Below are 14,775 nucleotides of genomic sequence, written 5' to 3'. Positions count from 1 at the left end.
TTAAGGGTGAACCACCAGCCTCTCCAGTTAGAGACACCTCAGCTTAGACAGCCATACCAGGACATATAGCACCTTAAAATTAACACTAAAGAAACTGTAAACTGTCTTAATAGCCATCATGTACTGGGTTCTATTTGCTTTAGGGCTCTGGCAAACTGCAAGGGCTTACAATGTGGGCTGGGGAAATGTGTACAATCCGGATCATGCTTACCCAGTTAAGTTATTGATTAATGTAACCAAGGGCAATAGGCCCATAATCCTTCACTTTAATGCTTGCCAAGTTATATTATGTGGAGATCTAAACCATCAAAGGAAGCTATAGACCTGCTTCATTTACATGTGTCCTGATGTTTCACTGGGAGTGAATGGTCTATCCCCTTGTCCTACCTGGAATGATGTATGGTGGACCACCCAATACCAGGGTTGGACGGCTGTACACCGACCAGCAGATAAAAACTTTAGTCACCTAAAGGCTAGACTACATCTATGTAGAGATACCCCTCCCTATGCTTGCCAGAACTTACGGTGTAATTCCTTGCTCTTAACTATAGATAACTTGAATGACTTGTATATTTCAGCCTGTAGGCCAAAAGATTGGCTAGGACTAGATTTAGGAGTAGATGTCACAGAACAAGATCCCCAAGGGAGGTTTGCTCTGAGATTGGTAGACCCACCCAAGGACATCAAAGTAGGACATAAGGAAACGAATGCATGGGTGGAATGGGTTAAATATTCTGTATGTGCTAAATAAAAGTGACTGTTACACTTGAGCGGCAGGAATGCTAGAGGCCCAAGTGCTCCTGTTTCCATTTGGATAGACCTGAGACAGTAACAGGATGGAATGTATGCTTGCCCTGTATCAGGAGGAAACTGCCTGGGGGAAACACTTCCTGTAAGACTCTCTCCCTGTTGTTCCCATCCAACAGAGGTAAAGAGCAAAGGTCCCCCAAAACGATCTGGCCCCCATCTTCAAACAAACTATACCTCCTGCCTCTCAAGAGGGAGCGGGGGAGGAGGGAGAACAGTACTCAGAGTTTATGGGAAATTTATCTAGATGGATAAATGGCCCAAGTATCCTCAGAAGCCAATCATACTGCACTGTCAATACCCCATGCTAATGTCTGGTGGTATTGCGGGGGGACCAGTACTTGTGGCCTTGCTCAGCAATTAAAGTGGAACTTGTGAGCTGATACAATTGGTTATCCCTTTCACTTTGGCATACCATTAGCCTTTTTCAATGGACAGACAAGACTAGGAAGAAGAGAGAGTCCAGGGGGCTCCTTTGATCCCCATATATACATAGATTCTAAGAGGGGTACCAAATGAGTTTAAGGCTAAAAACAAAATTGCTGCAGGGTTTGAATCTGTCCTGTTCTGGTGGTCCACTGTAAATAAGAATGTGGATTGACTTAATTATATTTACTATAACCAATAAGGGTTAATTATACTCAAGATGAAGTTAAAGGTATAGCTAAACAACTAGATGCTACCAGCAGGATGGCCTTGAATATGATTCTGGCAGAAAAAGAAGGAGTATGTGTAATGTTGGGGGGCAGTGTTGTACATTCATCCCTGACAACACAGCTCCAGATGGAACCATTACTAAGACCCTACAGGGATGAACAACTTTAGCTGATGAGTGAGCTGAGAACTCTAGAATTGAGGATCCTTTCTCCAATTTACTAGAGCAATGGTTCAGAAAGTGGAAGGGAATGAGGGTATCCATATTCACCCCTTTGATAATTGTGTCAGGAGTTACAGTGATGGGATGTTATATCATCCCATGAATGAGAGGTCTTATCCAAAGGTTAATTGAAACTGCACTGACCAAAGAGCAAAATAATCTCCTTCTCCGACACTACAGAGCATGAAAGTCAGCTAATGCTGAACAAGTTGGAAGAAAAGAGTGAAATCAGTTAAATGTGGAAAGAGGGAAATTGTGAGAATAAACAAGTAATCTTTTCTGTCAAAGAAGGGAGTTTTAAGCAGCCGTCATTTTGAAATTGCAAATGTCAATCCCTCCCTGTCCTTTGAATTAGCCAACTGTGGAAAGAATGTGAACATAAGCTCTGACCAATCAAGAGTGAGGAACAGACGTGTGTCAGGGATAAAACCCGAGTGGACTTCCCGTTCAGTGTGTGTGCTTACCAGACCCTGTGTTGGGAGTGCACCCTTCCGCAGAACGTAAGGTATTTGCTTTGCTGTCTGGCTCCTGAGTATCCTTTGTGTTCTATCAGGACTCCTGGTTTTGGGGCTCTCCTTCTTTCTAACAGTGATATAAGGATAGATATATAGATCAATGGAATATAATTGAAAGTGTAGAAGTAAATTTTCCCATTTACGGCCAACTGATTTTTGATAAAAGTGACAATTCAAAGAGAAAAAAACAGTCTCTCCAAAAAATATGGTGCTGGGACAATCACATACATGCAAAATTATGAACTTCGACTCCAATCTCACAAAAAATTGTATAGCTCAAAGTGGATACTAGACCTAAATATAAGAGCTAAAATTATGTAACGCCTATAAGAAAAAATGAGTAAATCACATGACCTTGGGTTATGCAATGGTTTCTTAGATATAACACCAAAAGCACAAGTGATAAAATTAAATAGTTTATAAATTACACTTCATGAAAAGGAAAACTTATGTTGCAAATGATACTATTAAGAAACTGTGGACAGCCCTGGCTGGTTTGGCTAAGTGGATAAAGTATCGGCCTGCGGACTGAAGGGTCCCAGGTTCGATTACAGTCAAGGGCACATGCCTGGGTTTTGGGCTTGATCCCCAGACGTGGGTGTGCAGGAAGCAGCCAATCGGTGGTTCTTTCATCATTGATGTTTCTATCTCTCTCTCTTTCTCCCTTCCTCTCTGAAATCAATAAAAAAAATATTAAAAAAAAAGAAAAGAAAAGAAACAAACTGTGGACAAAAAGGGGCCACATGCTAAACTAACTATTCAGGGAAGGCTGGTGTGGCAGTCTTGTAAACTCAGAGAACTAGAGTAACCACAAAGGATGGTCTGAAATTAAAACCTTTTCATTAAAAAGCAGTTTACAGCCCTAACTGGTTTGGCTCAGTGGATAGAGCGTCGGCCTGCAGACTGAAGGGTCCCAGGTTGGATTCCAGTCAAGGGCATGTACCTTGGTTGTGGGCACATCCCCAGTAGGGGGTGTGCAGGAGGCAGCTGATCGATGTTCTCTCTCATTGATGTTCTAACTCTCTATCCCTCTCCCTTACTCTCTGTAAAAATCAATAAAATATATTTTTTAAAAAGTTACTACTTATTGAACACTTATTATAAAAAAAAAAGCAGTTTACAGTGGTTAGTCATGTCCTATACTAGGATCTTCCCTGACAAAGATCAACTTCAATCTTTTCTAAGCCTATTGTCTTTTTTCTCTTTTAAAAATATATTTTATTGGTTTTTCACAGAGAGGAAGGGAGAGGGATAGAGAGCCAGAAACATCGACAAGAGAGAAACATCGATCAGCTGCCTTCTGCACACTCCCCACTGGGGATGTGCCCGCAACCAAGGCACATGCCCCTGACCGGAATCGAACCTGGGACCCTTGAGTCCACAGGCTGATGCTCTATCCACTGAGCCAAACCGGTTAGGGCTCTCATTATTATTGTTATCATGTTAATCATTGAATGTTAACTATCCTATAAGAAGCATGTGTCTATCATTTTACTTTTTATCCAATCCCAGAAGTCCCCCCCGCAACTCCCTTTGCTTTCTCCCACCTCCTTAATCTATCACCAATGGGTTTTATTAACCCACTTCCATCTCCTCCTTTGATGATAATTTATAAAAACAGGAGAAAAACCACCATTCTCCAGAGTATTGTCTCAATGGGTTAAGATTCTGCTTTCACACAATTGTCGACAGTTTGGCTCAAATAAACTCACAAAACCTCTTTACAGGTTTGTTTGTTTCTTATGCTTACAAAACTGAAATGACAATACAGAGGACAGGAGAAAATATTGGTGAATCATACATCTGACAAGGGACTTGTGACCTGAAACATATAAAGAACTCTCAGAATTCAACAATATAAGAGCAACCCAAATTTTAAAATGTGTAAAAGATCTAAATAGATATTTCTCCAAAGAAGTTACACAAATGCCCACAAACCACATTAATCATTAGGGAAATATAAATTAAAACTACAAGGTATCACTCCATATCCACCAGAATGGCAAAAATAAAAAAGACATTAGGAAGTGTTGACAAGAATATGATGTATAGCCGAAACCGGTTTGGCTCAGTGGATGGAGCGTCGGCTTGCGGACTGAAAGGTCCCGGGTTCGATTCCGGTCAAGGGCATGTACCTGGGTTGCGGGCACATCCCCAGTGGGAGATGTGCAGGAGGCAGCTGATCGATGTTTCTCTCTCATCGATGTTTCTGGCTCTCTATCTCTCTCCCTTCCTCTCTGTAAAAAATCAATAAAATATATTAAAAAAAAAAAAAAAAAGAATATGATGTATAGAAACCGGAACCCTTACTTATAACATTGCTAATCCTATATAATAAAAGGCTAACATGCAAATCAACCAAACCACGGAATGATGGGTTGCCATGATGCGCACTGACCACCAGGGGACAGACGCTCAACGCAGGAGCTGCCCCTTGGTGCTCAGTGCACTCCCACAGGGGGAGTGCCACTCAGCCAGAAGCCCTGAGCCAGGCTCACGGCTTGTGAGTGCAGCAGCGGTGGCGGGAGCCTCTCCTGCCTCCGCAGCAGCGCTAAGGATGTCCGACTGCCCCTAAGCTGTCAGTCAGACATCACCGCAGGCTCCCAGACTGCGAGAGGGCACAGGCCAGGCTAAGGGACTCCCCCCGCAAGTGCACGAATTTTGTGCACTGGGCCTCTAGTGTGTGTGTGTGTGTGTGTGTGTGTATCCTATCTAATAAAAGAGAAACATGGTAATTAGCCATATCTCCGCTACCCTTCCCATTGACTAATCAGGGCGATATGCAAATAAACTGCCAGCCAAGATGGCGGCCGGCAGCCAGGTAGCTTGAAGCGAACATGAGGCTTGCTTGCTTCAGTGACGGAGGAAGCCAACGTTCCCCGCCTGTGGCTGCCGGCCTCTGAGCTTGCAGTTTGAAACATTGTTACAAATATAGAAGCTAAACAAAACCCCAGTAACCTGCGTTCAGCCAGCCGGGATCTCAGAGCTGGAGTTGAAACAGTGTTTCAATTATAGAACCCAAACAAACCAGATACCTGCTTTCAGCAGCCGAGGCCTCAGAGCTGGAGCCAAGCCTCAGAGCTAAAGCTGGCCCAGAATAAAAGAAAAAAAGAAAAAAAGGAGCGGTTGGGAGCTTTAGTCACCCGCCAGCCTGAAAACGGCCCTCAGCCCCTCACCCAGACTGGCCACGCACCCCAGTGGGGACCCCCATCCTGAAGGGGGTGTGACCAGCTGCAAACAGCCATCATCCCCTCACCCAGGCTAGCCAGGGACCCAAGCGGGACCCCCACCCTGATCCAGGACACCCTTCAGGGCAAACCAGCCGGCCCCCACCCGTGCACCAGGCCTCTATTTTATATAGTAAAAGGGTAATATGCCTGCCAGCACCGGGATCAGCGGAGCCGCGAGGCCTCCCAGCACCGGGATCAGTGTGACAGGGGGCAGCGCCCAAACCCCCTGATCGCCCTGCGGCAACGTGTGTGACAGGGGGCGGGGCCACAACCTCCCTATCCGCCCTGCTCTGTTCGTGACAGGGGAAGGCGCCCCAACCCACTGCTCAGCCCTGCTCTGTGCCTGATAGGGGGGAGCTTCCCAACCCCCTGATCGCCCTGCAGCTCTGTGTGTGACAGGGTGTGGCGCCCCCCCCCCCCCACGGGCCCTGCTCTGTGTGTGACGGGGTAGAGCCATAACCTCCCCATCGGCCCTGCCCTGAGTGTGACAGTGGCGGCGCCCCAACACCCTGATCCGCCGTGCTCTGTGTGTGACAGGGGGCGGTGCACCAACTCCCCTATCGGCCCTACTCTGTGAGTGACGGGGGGAGCTCCTCAACCCCCTGATTGGCCCTGCTCTGTGCGTGACGGGGGGAGCTCCCCAACCCCCTGATCGACCCTGCTCTGTGCATGACAGGGTACGGAGCCCCAACCCTCCTGATGGGCCCTGCTCTGTGAGTGACAGGGGGCAGCGCCCCAACCCCCTGATCGGCCCCGCTCTGTGTGTGACAGTGGGTGGCGCCGCAACCTCCCCATCGACCCTGCCTTGAGTGTGACAGGGGGCGGTGCCCCAACCCCCCCAATCGGCCCTACCCTGAGCGTGACTAGGGGTGGCATCGCAACCTCCCGATCCGCCCTGCTCTGTGCATGACAGGGGGTGGCGCCCCAACTCCCCAATCGGCCCTGCTCTGAGCTAGACCAAGGGCTGCACCTAGGGATTGGGCCTGCCCTCTGCCACCCGGGAGCAGGCCGAAGCCAGCAGGTCGTTATCTCCCGAGGGGTCCCAGACTGCGAGAGGGCACAGGCCGGGCTGAGGGGACCACCCCCCCCCCAGTGCACAAATTTTTGTGCACCGGGCCTCTAGTATATAAATAAAAACCCAGCAACCATTAAGGTGGAATGACCAGAATGACTGGTGGCTATGACACATTGTGGCAGCCAACCAGCCTGATCTGGGCCCCAATCGGGCCCCTCCCCCTGCTGGCTCGGCCCCCGATGGGCCCCCAACACCCCTAAATCACTGCCTGGCTCCTTGGTGCATGTACATTTAGTGAAACCACAAGAAAATAAATATCAGTCCCTTCTGTCCCTAACCAGTCTCCAGAGGACTCTGTTAATACTACAGCCAAGGTGTAGAATTCTCCCTCCATGGCCCACAGCCCCAGGAGACCTTTCAAGTTAGCCAAAAAGATGATCTAAGCATTAATGAGATGGCAGCACTTTGCTAAGGAATGTAGAGAGGCTGGGTGGGGATTTTGTGAAATTGTGGTGCCTTGTAGATTAGGTGAGCTTTCATTCTCTCTTTAAAAGGGGCGGCAAAGAGGACCTGCAGTCTGCCAGGAGCAACAGCAAAGGGTAGGCACATTCTAAAACAGAAAAACTTTTAAACAAACAAACATGAAGATCATATTGGGAAACTGAGGGCAGAGCCCCAGGAAGAACGCAAAAATCATTAAAGGGCCATTATCCATCTTGATATATGTTTGCAAACAACACATAAACAACTTCATCTCATGGCACGTGAAATGCAAAACAATTCTGTTGTGTGTTTTCTTTTGGCCATCCTTAAAGTAAATTAGGTCTAGCTGGGGAAAGCTATAGCTTCCAACATTAGACCCCATGGCCGGCCCTGCCCAATGGGCACCCATCAGGGCGGGCCAGCTGGACCCCACCCGTGCATGAATTCCTGCACCAGGCCTCTAGTGGGAATATAAAATGGTGCAGTCACATTGGAAAACAGTCAGGCTGTTGCTCAAAAAGTTAAACATAGATTTACCATCTGACCTAACAATTCCATTTCTAGGTGTATACCAAGAGATATGCACACTCAAAAATGTGTGCACAAATGTTCACAAAAGCATGATCTGTAATGGCTAAAAAGCAGAAACAACTCGAGTGTTCATCAACCAATAAACAAAATGAGTATACCTATACAATAGAATATTATTTGGAAATAAAAATGAATGAAATATTATACATGTTAAAATGTGGATGAACTTTGAAGACATTTGGTAAATGAAAAGAAGCCAATCACAAAAGATCACATATTATATGAATCCATTTATGTGAATTGTCTAGAGCAGGCAAATCTACAGAGACAAGAACTAAATTACTAGGTGTACCAGTTAATAATGCGGATTTTTCTCAATAGATGGAGTTACACATGTTGATATATATGCAATTTAATATGTATGCTATTTTGTTGTATTGATAGCAAGCTTCAAAACTTCATATGTCAAATTTGCTGAAGGTGTTAATATCACAGACATTTTTACACTTAAACATGTCAAATTTAGTGCCAAAAAAAGAGCATTTGTGATAAGTTTTAATTCATTACTTTAAAGAAAAGTGCTGCTGAAAGTTATCGTATACTTTGGGAAGCTAATGGTGAACATGCTCCATCTCAAAATACTTGTGAATGCTGGTTTAAATGCTTTAAAAGTGATGATTTCCATGTGAAAGATAAAGAACGTCCAGGTCAACTGAAAAAGTTTGAAGACCAACAATTACAAGCATGATTGGATGAAGATGCGTGTAAAACTCAAAAACAACTTGCAGAAAGATTAAAAGTTGCTCAGCAAACAATTTCCAATCGTTTACAAGCAATGGGAAAGATTTTAAAGGAAGGAAAATGAGTGCCACATCAACTGAATGAAAGACAAATGGAAAACTGAAAAGTCATCAGTAAAATGTTGCTTCAACGGCATAAAAGAAAGTCTTTTTTGCATCGAATTGACTGGCGATGAAAAGTGGATTTATTTTGAGAATCCAAAACGCACAAAATCATGGGTTGGTCCAGGTCAACCATCAACATCGACTGCAAGGCCAAATCGCTTCGGAAAGAAGACAATGCTCTGCATTTGGTGGGACCAGGAAGGTGTGGTGTATTATGCGCTTCTAAAACCAGGTGAAACCGTTAATACTGATCGCTACTGACAACAAATAATCAATTTCAACCACGCTTTGATCGTGAAATGACCAGAATGTGTCAGAAGACACGGCAAAGTAATTTTGCTTCATGATAATGCACCATCACACACTTCAAAACCAGTTAAAGACACATTAAAAGATCTTGCCTGGGAAGTATTAACCCACTCGCCGTATTCACCAGACCTTGCTTCTTCAGATTACCACTTTTTCCGATTTGTGGCACACGCACTTTCTGAGCAGCACTTCAAAACGTACGAAGAAGTGGAAAATTGGGTCTGTGAATGGTTTGCCTCAAAACAAGAAAAGTTCTATTGGGATGGTATCCACAAATCAACTGAAAGATGGGGGAAATGTGTAGCTAGCAATGGACATTACTTTGAATAAAGTACTTTTGATGTTTCGCTTGAAATTATCATGTTTTCTTTGATTACAAAATCTGCCATTATTAACCGGTACACCTAGTAGTAGCTACCCAGTTCTGGGGTGGGGATTAGGAATAAAGAGTAACTGGTAAAGGATTAGGGGTATCTTTACAAGGTGACAAAAATATTCTGAAATTAGGTTGTGGATGGTTGTACCATATATTAAAAACTACTATAGTGTTCATGTTAAATGGGTGCATTATATGGTATGTGAACTGTATTTTAATAAAGCTATAAATATAATAAAAAATAATTAATAGAAAGGTAATATATCTTTCCTCTTGTCTTGTTAGTTCTCACTTTGCCACCTCCATTTCTTCTTGATTCCCCTCTTGTTTATGCCTAACTCCATCCATTACTAACTTCCTCTCTCCCTCCCATCACCCATCACCATCACCACAGCTGTGCAGATAGAACCAACGTTGTCAGCACACTCAGTAAGGGGCCTGTCTGATAATGTCCCCACAGCTAAAGACTTTGCCACCCTTCCTTCAGAAAGCTCATCTTACTAACTTAAGCAGTGAAACAGCAGAATATGAGTTTAAACCACTACTGGGGAAGAGGAAGACTCTAGCAAACAGCTACGGAATGTTCCTTATGTTTCAGAAAAAGTGTGGGGCACATCAATAACATCTTTATTTACTTCAGCTAGTAGGTAGTCATTACCATGCTTACTTTGCACATTTAATAGATATTTACTGAACATTTATTATGTATCAGGATGTTTTCTAGATGCTGGTCATATTGCAGTAAACCAAAACAAAAAAGACAAAAAGATAGAAAATCATTAATCATAGAGGTTAAAGACAAAATAAATGAAATAATGAGTAAAATCTAAAGAATTAATTGGTGGTAAGTGCTGTGGAGAAAAACAAAGCAAGAAATGATAGGAAGGAAATGAGGAGGGAGGAAGGAAAAGGGAAGTTACAATTCAATATACCATGGCCCTACTGATATGCTCTCTGAGCAAAGACTTGAAGGAAGGCAAGGAGGTACCATATGCATATCTGGGAAAGAGGATTCCAGGCAGGTGTCAAGTGCCAAAGTCGTGAGGTAGCTATGTGTCTGGGTGCCATAGTGGCTGGAACAGAATGACCAGAAGGAGTAGTGGTGACAGCTGAGTTGAGATGAAAATGAGGCCTGATCCTGCTGGGGCCCTATGGGGCATGTCAGGGCTTTCTTTGTGGCTTCCTTTGAGCAAGATGGGGAACCACTGGAGGTTTTAAGCCAGAGGAGTTTACAGAGTAAGAAAAATAATGGCTTAGGCCAAAGCCCTGGGCCTCTTTCTCCTGTCACCTCTGAGTCACAATTGATTATGTTAAGGATGAACATCTGACTCCAAAGGAACTAAGCCAATCACTGATGGATCAAATCAAAATTAATCCCCTCTCCAAAATCTGAACTAAATATAAGAGACAAAATTAGCCAGTGTTGGGACTTAAATGAAAAAGTGATGTAGAGTCAAGGTTAGGACGGTTACTTCTGTTAGTATAGGCAGCTAGTTAGTTATTAACAAAGGAAGACAGCATATAAAGTCAGACATTAAGCCAGATTAACTAGGAAGAAGTAGCTTCACAGTCACTCCAGGCATCTGAGTGTACAGGAAAGATTGACTTTCCAATCTATCCAAGGAACAATAGGCTGTCCCACACCTGAGACATGCACAGCACAAGCCAGATGAGGAGGCAAAACTATGAGGCATTCGCAATAGGAGCCAAAATAGTGACCATAAAGGGAGGTGTCTAGCCTGGGAAAATCTGAGAAAAAGAACAGATAGGGTAAGGGAACAAAACCCCAGAAGATCCAGGAAAGAGATTGGATAGATTGAAAGAAATCCTGCTCTCTCCCCAGTCCAAAGAAAAATAATCAAAGCTTAACAAAGACATAGGGGGCGCTCTCTCTCCATTCAGCCTCAAAGGCCTGGGTGTAGCAACCATCGTGGCAGGCCAAAGCACAGCATGGAAAGTGAACCAGAGAGGAATGAGACTAAGCTAGACTACTGAAGCTTTGGATGCCAACGCTAGGGTAATGGCACAGCATCTCTGGACCACAACCCTCCTCCCGGGCTCAGTGGGGACAAGTGTGGGCCTGCGGCTCCAGAGGATGGACATCTGCCGCAATTTGGAGCTGAGCCACCTGGTCATGGATGAGGCAGTGTGGCATCCTCTTCAGGGGTATCTATGTCCTGTGTGCCCCTCCAGTAAATCTTGTCACTGCACCTCAAACCCTCCTTAAAATGCATTTCCCATGATACCATGGAAGAATCCTATTTCTTCCAGCAACACTTTCCTAGTTCAAACAACCAGAAGTCAAACTGAAAATTAATGCTGAAGACCAGCAGGAAGGAGTAGAGGCATGATGAGGCAGACCCTGAAGAGCAGGGAAGGAGAGAAGAACCTGTTGATCTCATTATACAGCCTGAGGTACTTCCATTCTAGAGGACAAGAGATCTATGGGACCCAGGACTTTCCAATAAACCTCCAGCCTTGGCCTCTTTGTGTAGGTTTCTTATCCTCATAGTAATTAAAATCCCTGGGTTAGGCAGACAGTGAACTATATTTTAGTCCCAACTACTACATGGCTTTAAGGATAAACCAGCTAAAGTAACTCCTGAGAGAAAGGGGCAGAAGGGCAATTGGATTCTATGGCCTTTCACCCAACTCTGGCTTCCCACAAAGTGCCCTTATAACTCAGCAAGGTGCAATTCTATGACCTCACCCTCATTTTTAATTTCCTCACGTCAGTATCAATAGGAAAGCTTTAGCATATCCTATAAGGCTAAATGAATGTATTTAGTGAAATTAAGTTATTGTTACTCTTTTATTTTTTTTTAAATATATTTTATTGATATTTTACAGAGAGGAAGGGAGAGAGATAGAGAGCTAGAAACATCGATGAGAGAGAAACATCGATCAGCTGCCTCCTGCACATCTCCCACTGGGGATGTGCCCCAACCAAGGTACATGCCCTTGACCGGAATCGAACCTGGGACCTTTCAGTCCCCAGGCCGACGCTCTATCCACTGAGCCAAACCAGTTTCGGCTATTGTTACTCTTTTAAAATGAAGTTAATTAAGCTGTGAAATATTTGCTTTGGGTTTAGTAGGTGCTGGGTGTTTGAAGGTCTTGGAAGCTCTCTTACCACAGGCAGGTTCCAATCTTGTTTCTTTGTGGGAAACAGGGCCAAGGTTAACTGCTGTCCTTCCCACCCTTTCCCCCACCATTTCCTCCTGGGAAGCATGCCAAGATGTCAAGAGAATACAGGAGAAAAGCAGAGATTAGTGCATCTCTGTCAACTCTATATAGGAAATGTTCTGCTGTTTCTAAGTCTAGCGGGCACAAGAAAAGGAAAGCATTATCACACAGGGTCTGGTTCAGAGCATGCATCTGTCTGCCCACAGGCATGCAGGCTGACTCTCAGTCAATGCAAGTGAGAGCAATTAACTTGAAACACAGGCAGACAGGGCAGGGGTCCAATGGGAAACAAAGGCAGGGGTAGACATGGCAGTTTGAGCAAGCCTAATCACAGAAACCAACCATGCTGAAATAATAGAATGTTTTTAGACACAGAGCGGGAGGCATGGGAAGCCAAGGGAGGGCCTGCAGCAACAAGGTGTACTGACGCATAGGAACAAAGAAAAGAGAAAGTTCAGGTCCACTGCTGGGCAAGAACAATGAGGGAATCAATCAAGTGGCCACACAGGTAGATACAGAGCAGGCTTGTAGCAAATATATACCCCTAGAGTACAAGGCTTCAGAGGCAGCCCATTATGGGGCCTTCCTCCCGGTGAGGGGAGTCTGACTGCTTGTAATAAATTTTCCACACTTTTGCTTAAATTTTCTGGTTCCTGGAGCTTATTCTTCAGTGTGGTGAGACACGACCCCAGGGGAAAAAAACCTCCCCTCACCATTCAGGTTATCACAAGCAGCAGCCACCAGAGAGTTGGTCTGCAGTGCTGTACCCACCATGTAGAATCCCACAACTGCTCATCCTTAGGTTGTAACCAACAAGACCCGAATATACGCTAATCTCCTGCTAAGCTACCAGTTTATCTAATAGGATGGGTGAAGACTTCAGTAGTTAACAAATGTCTGACAAGTATGCACCAGTCCTATAAAACTCCAAAGACATGAGTTAACTGATTGAAGACGAAAATGCACTTCAGATAGTCTCTCAACATCTTTGCAGAAACTGGGGAAGCTGCAGGGATGAAAAATCTTACCTTCATGCTAATAAATCTAAGCAATGAGGCACTATCAGGTCAGTCAGGTCTAATTTTCTTAAGAATTAAAGGTAAAAAAATCCCCACCAAATGCCACCAGCAGTAGCTTAAAAATAAATCATTTCTTCATGGTATGAATCTTAGTACTAATTTCATCCATGGTTTCACCCCATTTTCTTACTCTTCTCTTCATTGCAATTCCTCTACATAAAAATTTCAACCCTGTTGTGTTTTTTAAGAACATGAAAACCTCTAAGATAACAAAGCTGAGCAATAAATTTTCTTCTCAATTGTGACATAAGAGCCTAAATCATCCAAATTGCCTAGTAATGAATGCCTGTTTTAGCCATTAGGAGGAGGTTCAAGGAGAGAAGAAATTAACAAAGGCATGAATTAATGAATGAATAAATGAACAGGTTTACTGTTTCATTAGCAGTAGAGCACAGAGCTCTCAGTGTGACAGAGACACAAAGGGTCCTCAAGTGGCCTGTAAACTTTCTATTTAACAATCATCTCTTCTAAGAAGCTCCAGGGAATGCCTTTCTGTCCCCTCCAGGACAACTCATTATCTGATTTGCTCACAATGTAAAAGGTCAGTGACAATGGGTTCCATTGTCAAATCTATTTCCCAAATGATATTTCACCTAAATAGTCCCTAAAGTTATAAAAATCTAAGTAATAGTAAAGATTTTTATCTCTTGTTTGAGCCTGAAAGTGCAGATTACCTCCAAGTTGTCTTTGAATATCTTAGAAACACATTATTTACACAAAACAGAAAAGAGAAGGTAGCAATATACACTCCTTCCTATATAGGTATTCATGTTGGATGTATGTGTTTATCCTATGACTGTCATTAAAACTTTAGTAGACATCAACAACAGGAAATCTGGACATTCATAGGGAGGGGGAAGCCTTGTCTTACTTACCTGCATTTAAGGTTTCAACATTTATTGGTTTTGAATGTGATTGTACAACTGACTTTCAAGGGGACTGTGGAATAGACTTTACACCTTCTTTTAGGAGCTCCCTACTCTAATGCCAAAGGAGAAACTACAGTGTCCTTAGGATACCTGATTAGAGTCCCTATGCACCACTTCACTCAAGTACTGGATGGCGGTCTCCTGAGGGCACTCACCAGAGTGACAATGGCACATTCAGCCGTCAGTTGAGCAGCACTGAACAGTGTCCGAACAAACCGGTAAATCTGCTTCTGCTCTGGGTTGTGTTTGTCATAATCTGGTGGCACTTCAGATTTCTGGGGAAAAAAATATTTTCAGATGCCAGGCCACCCAATAAGAGCAAAAGAGAAATAATTAAACAATATCATGAAACACGAGGAGGAGGAGATTACCGAAAGAGGATGAAGGTTTTCATCAAAAATATCTAAGAGCATCCTTCCATCTGGGTCTCTGGTGGGGAAAATTAATAGAAAATGGAGTTTACTTTCTGCAAGAATGAGTGTCCTTCAAAATAAAACAAAATATATTTTGATTCAACTGTTATTTCAAGAAAG

At 43.9% G+C, this 14,775-nt stretch overlaps 1 protein-coding gene across 2 annotated transcripts in view; it reads right to left on the bottom strand.

The window, feature by feature from the left end:
• CCNY (cyclin Y) overlaps positions 1 to 14,775 on the bottom strand; it is a 170,603-nt gene that overhangs the window by 36,114 nt on the left and 119,714 nt on the right. For both annotated transcript variants that reach the window (XM_006086704.2, XM_023752256.1), the window contains 2 exons: positions 14,614 to 14,671; positions 14,398 to 14,517 (listed from right to left, as the gene is read on the bottom strand). In XM_006086704.2, the coding sequence (XP_006086766.1) occupies positions 14,398 to 14,517; positions 14,614 to 14,671 (178 nt within the window). The remainder of the gene's footprint in view (positions 1 to 14,397; positions 14,518 to 14,613; positions 14,672 to 14,775) is intronic.

The sequence above is a fragment of the Myotis lucifugus genome, unplaced genomic scaffold, assembly GCF_000147115.1.
Source record: "Myotis lucifugus unplaced genomic scaffold, Myoluc2.0 scaffold_29, whole genome shotgun sequence".
NCBI lineage: Eukaryota > Metazoa > Chordata > Mammalia > Chiroptera > Vespertilionidae > Myotis > Myotis lucifugus.
This window is presented reverse-complemented; position numbering and strand designations above follow the sequence as displayed.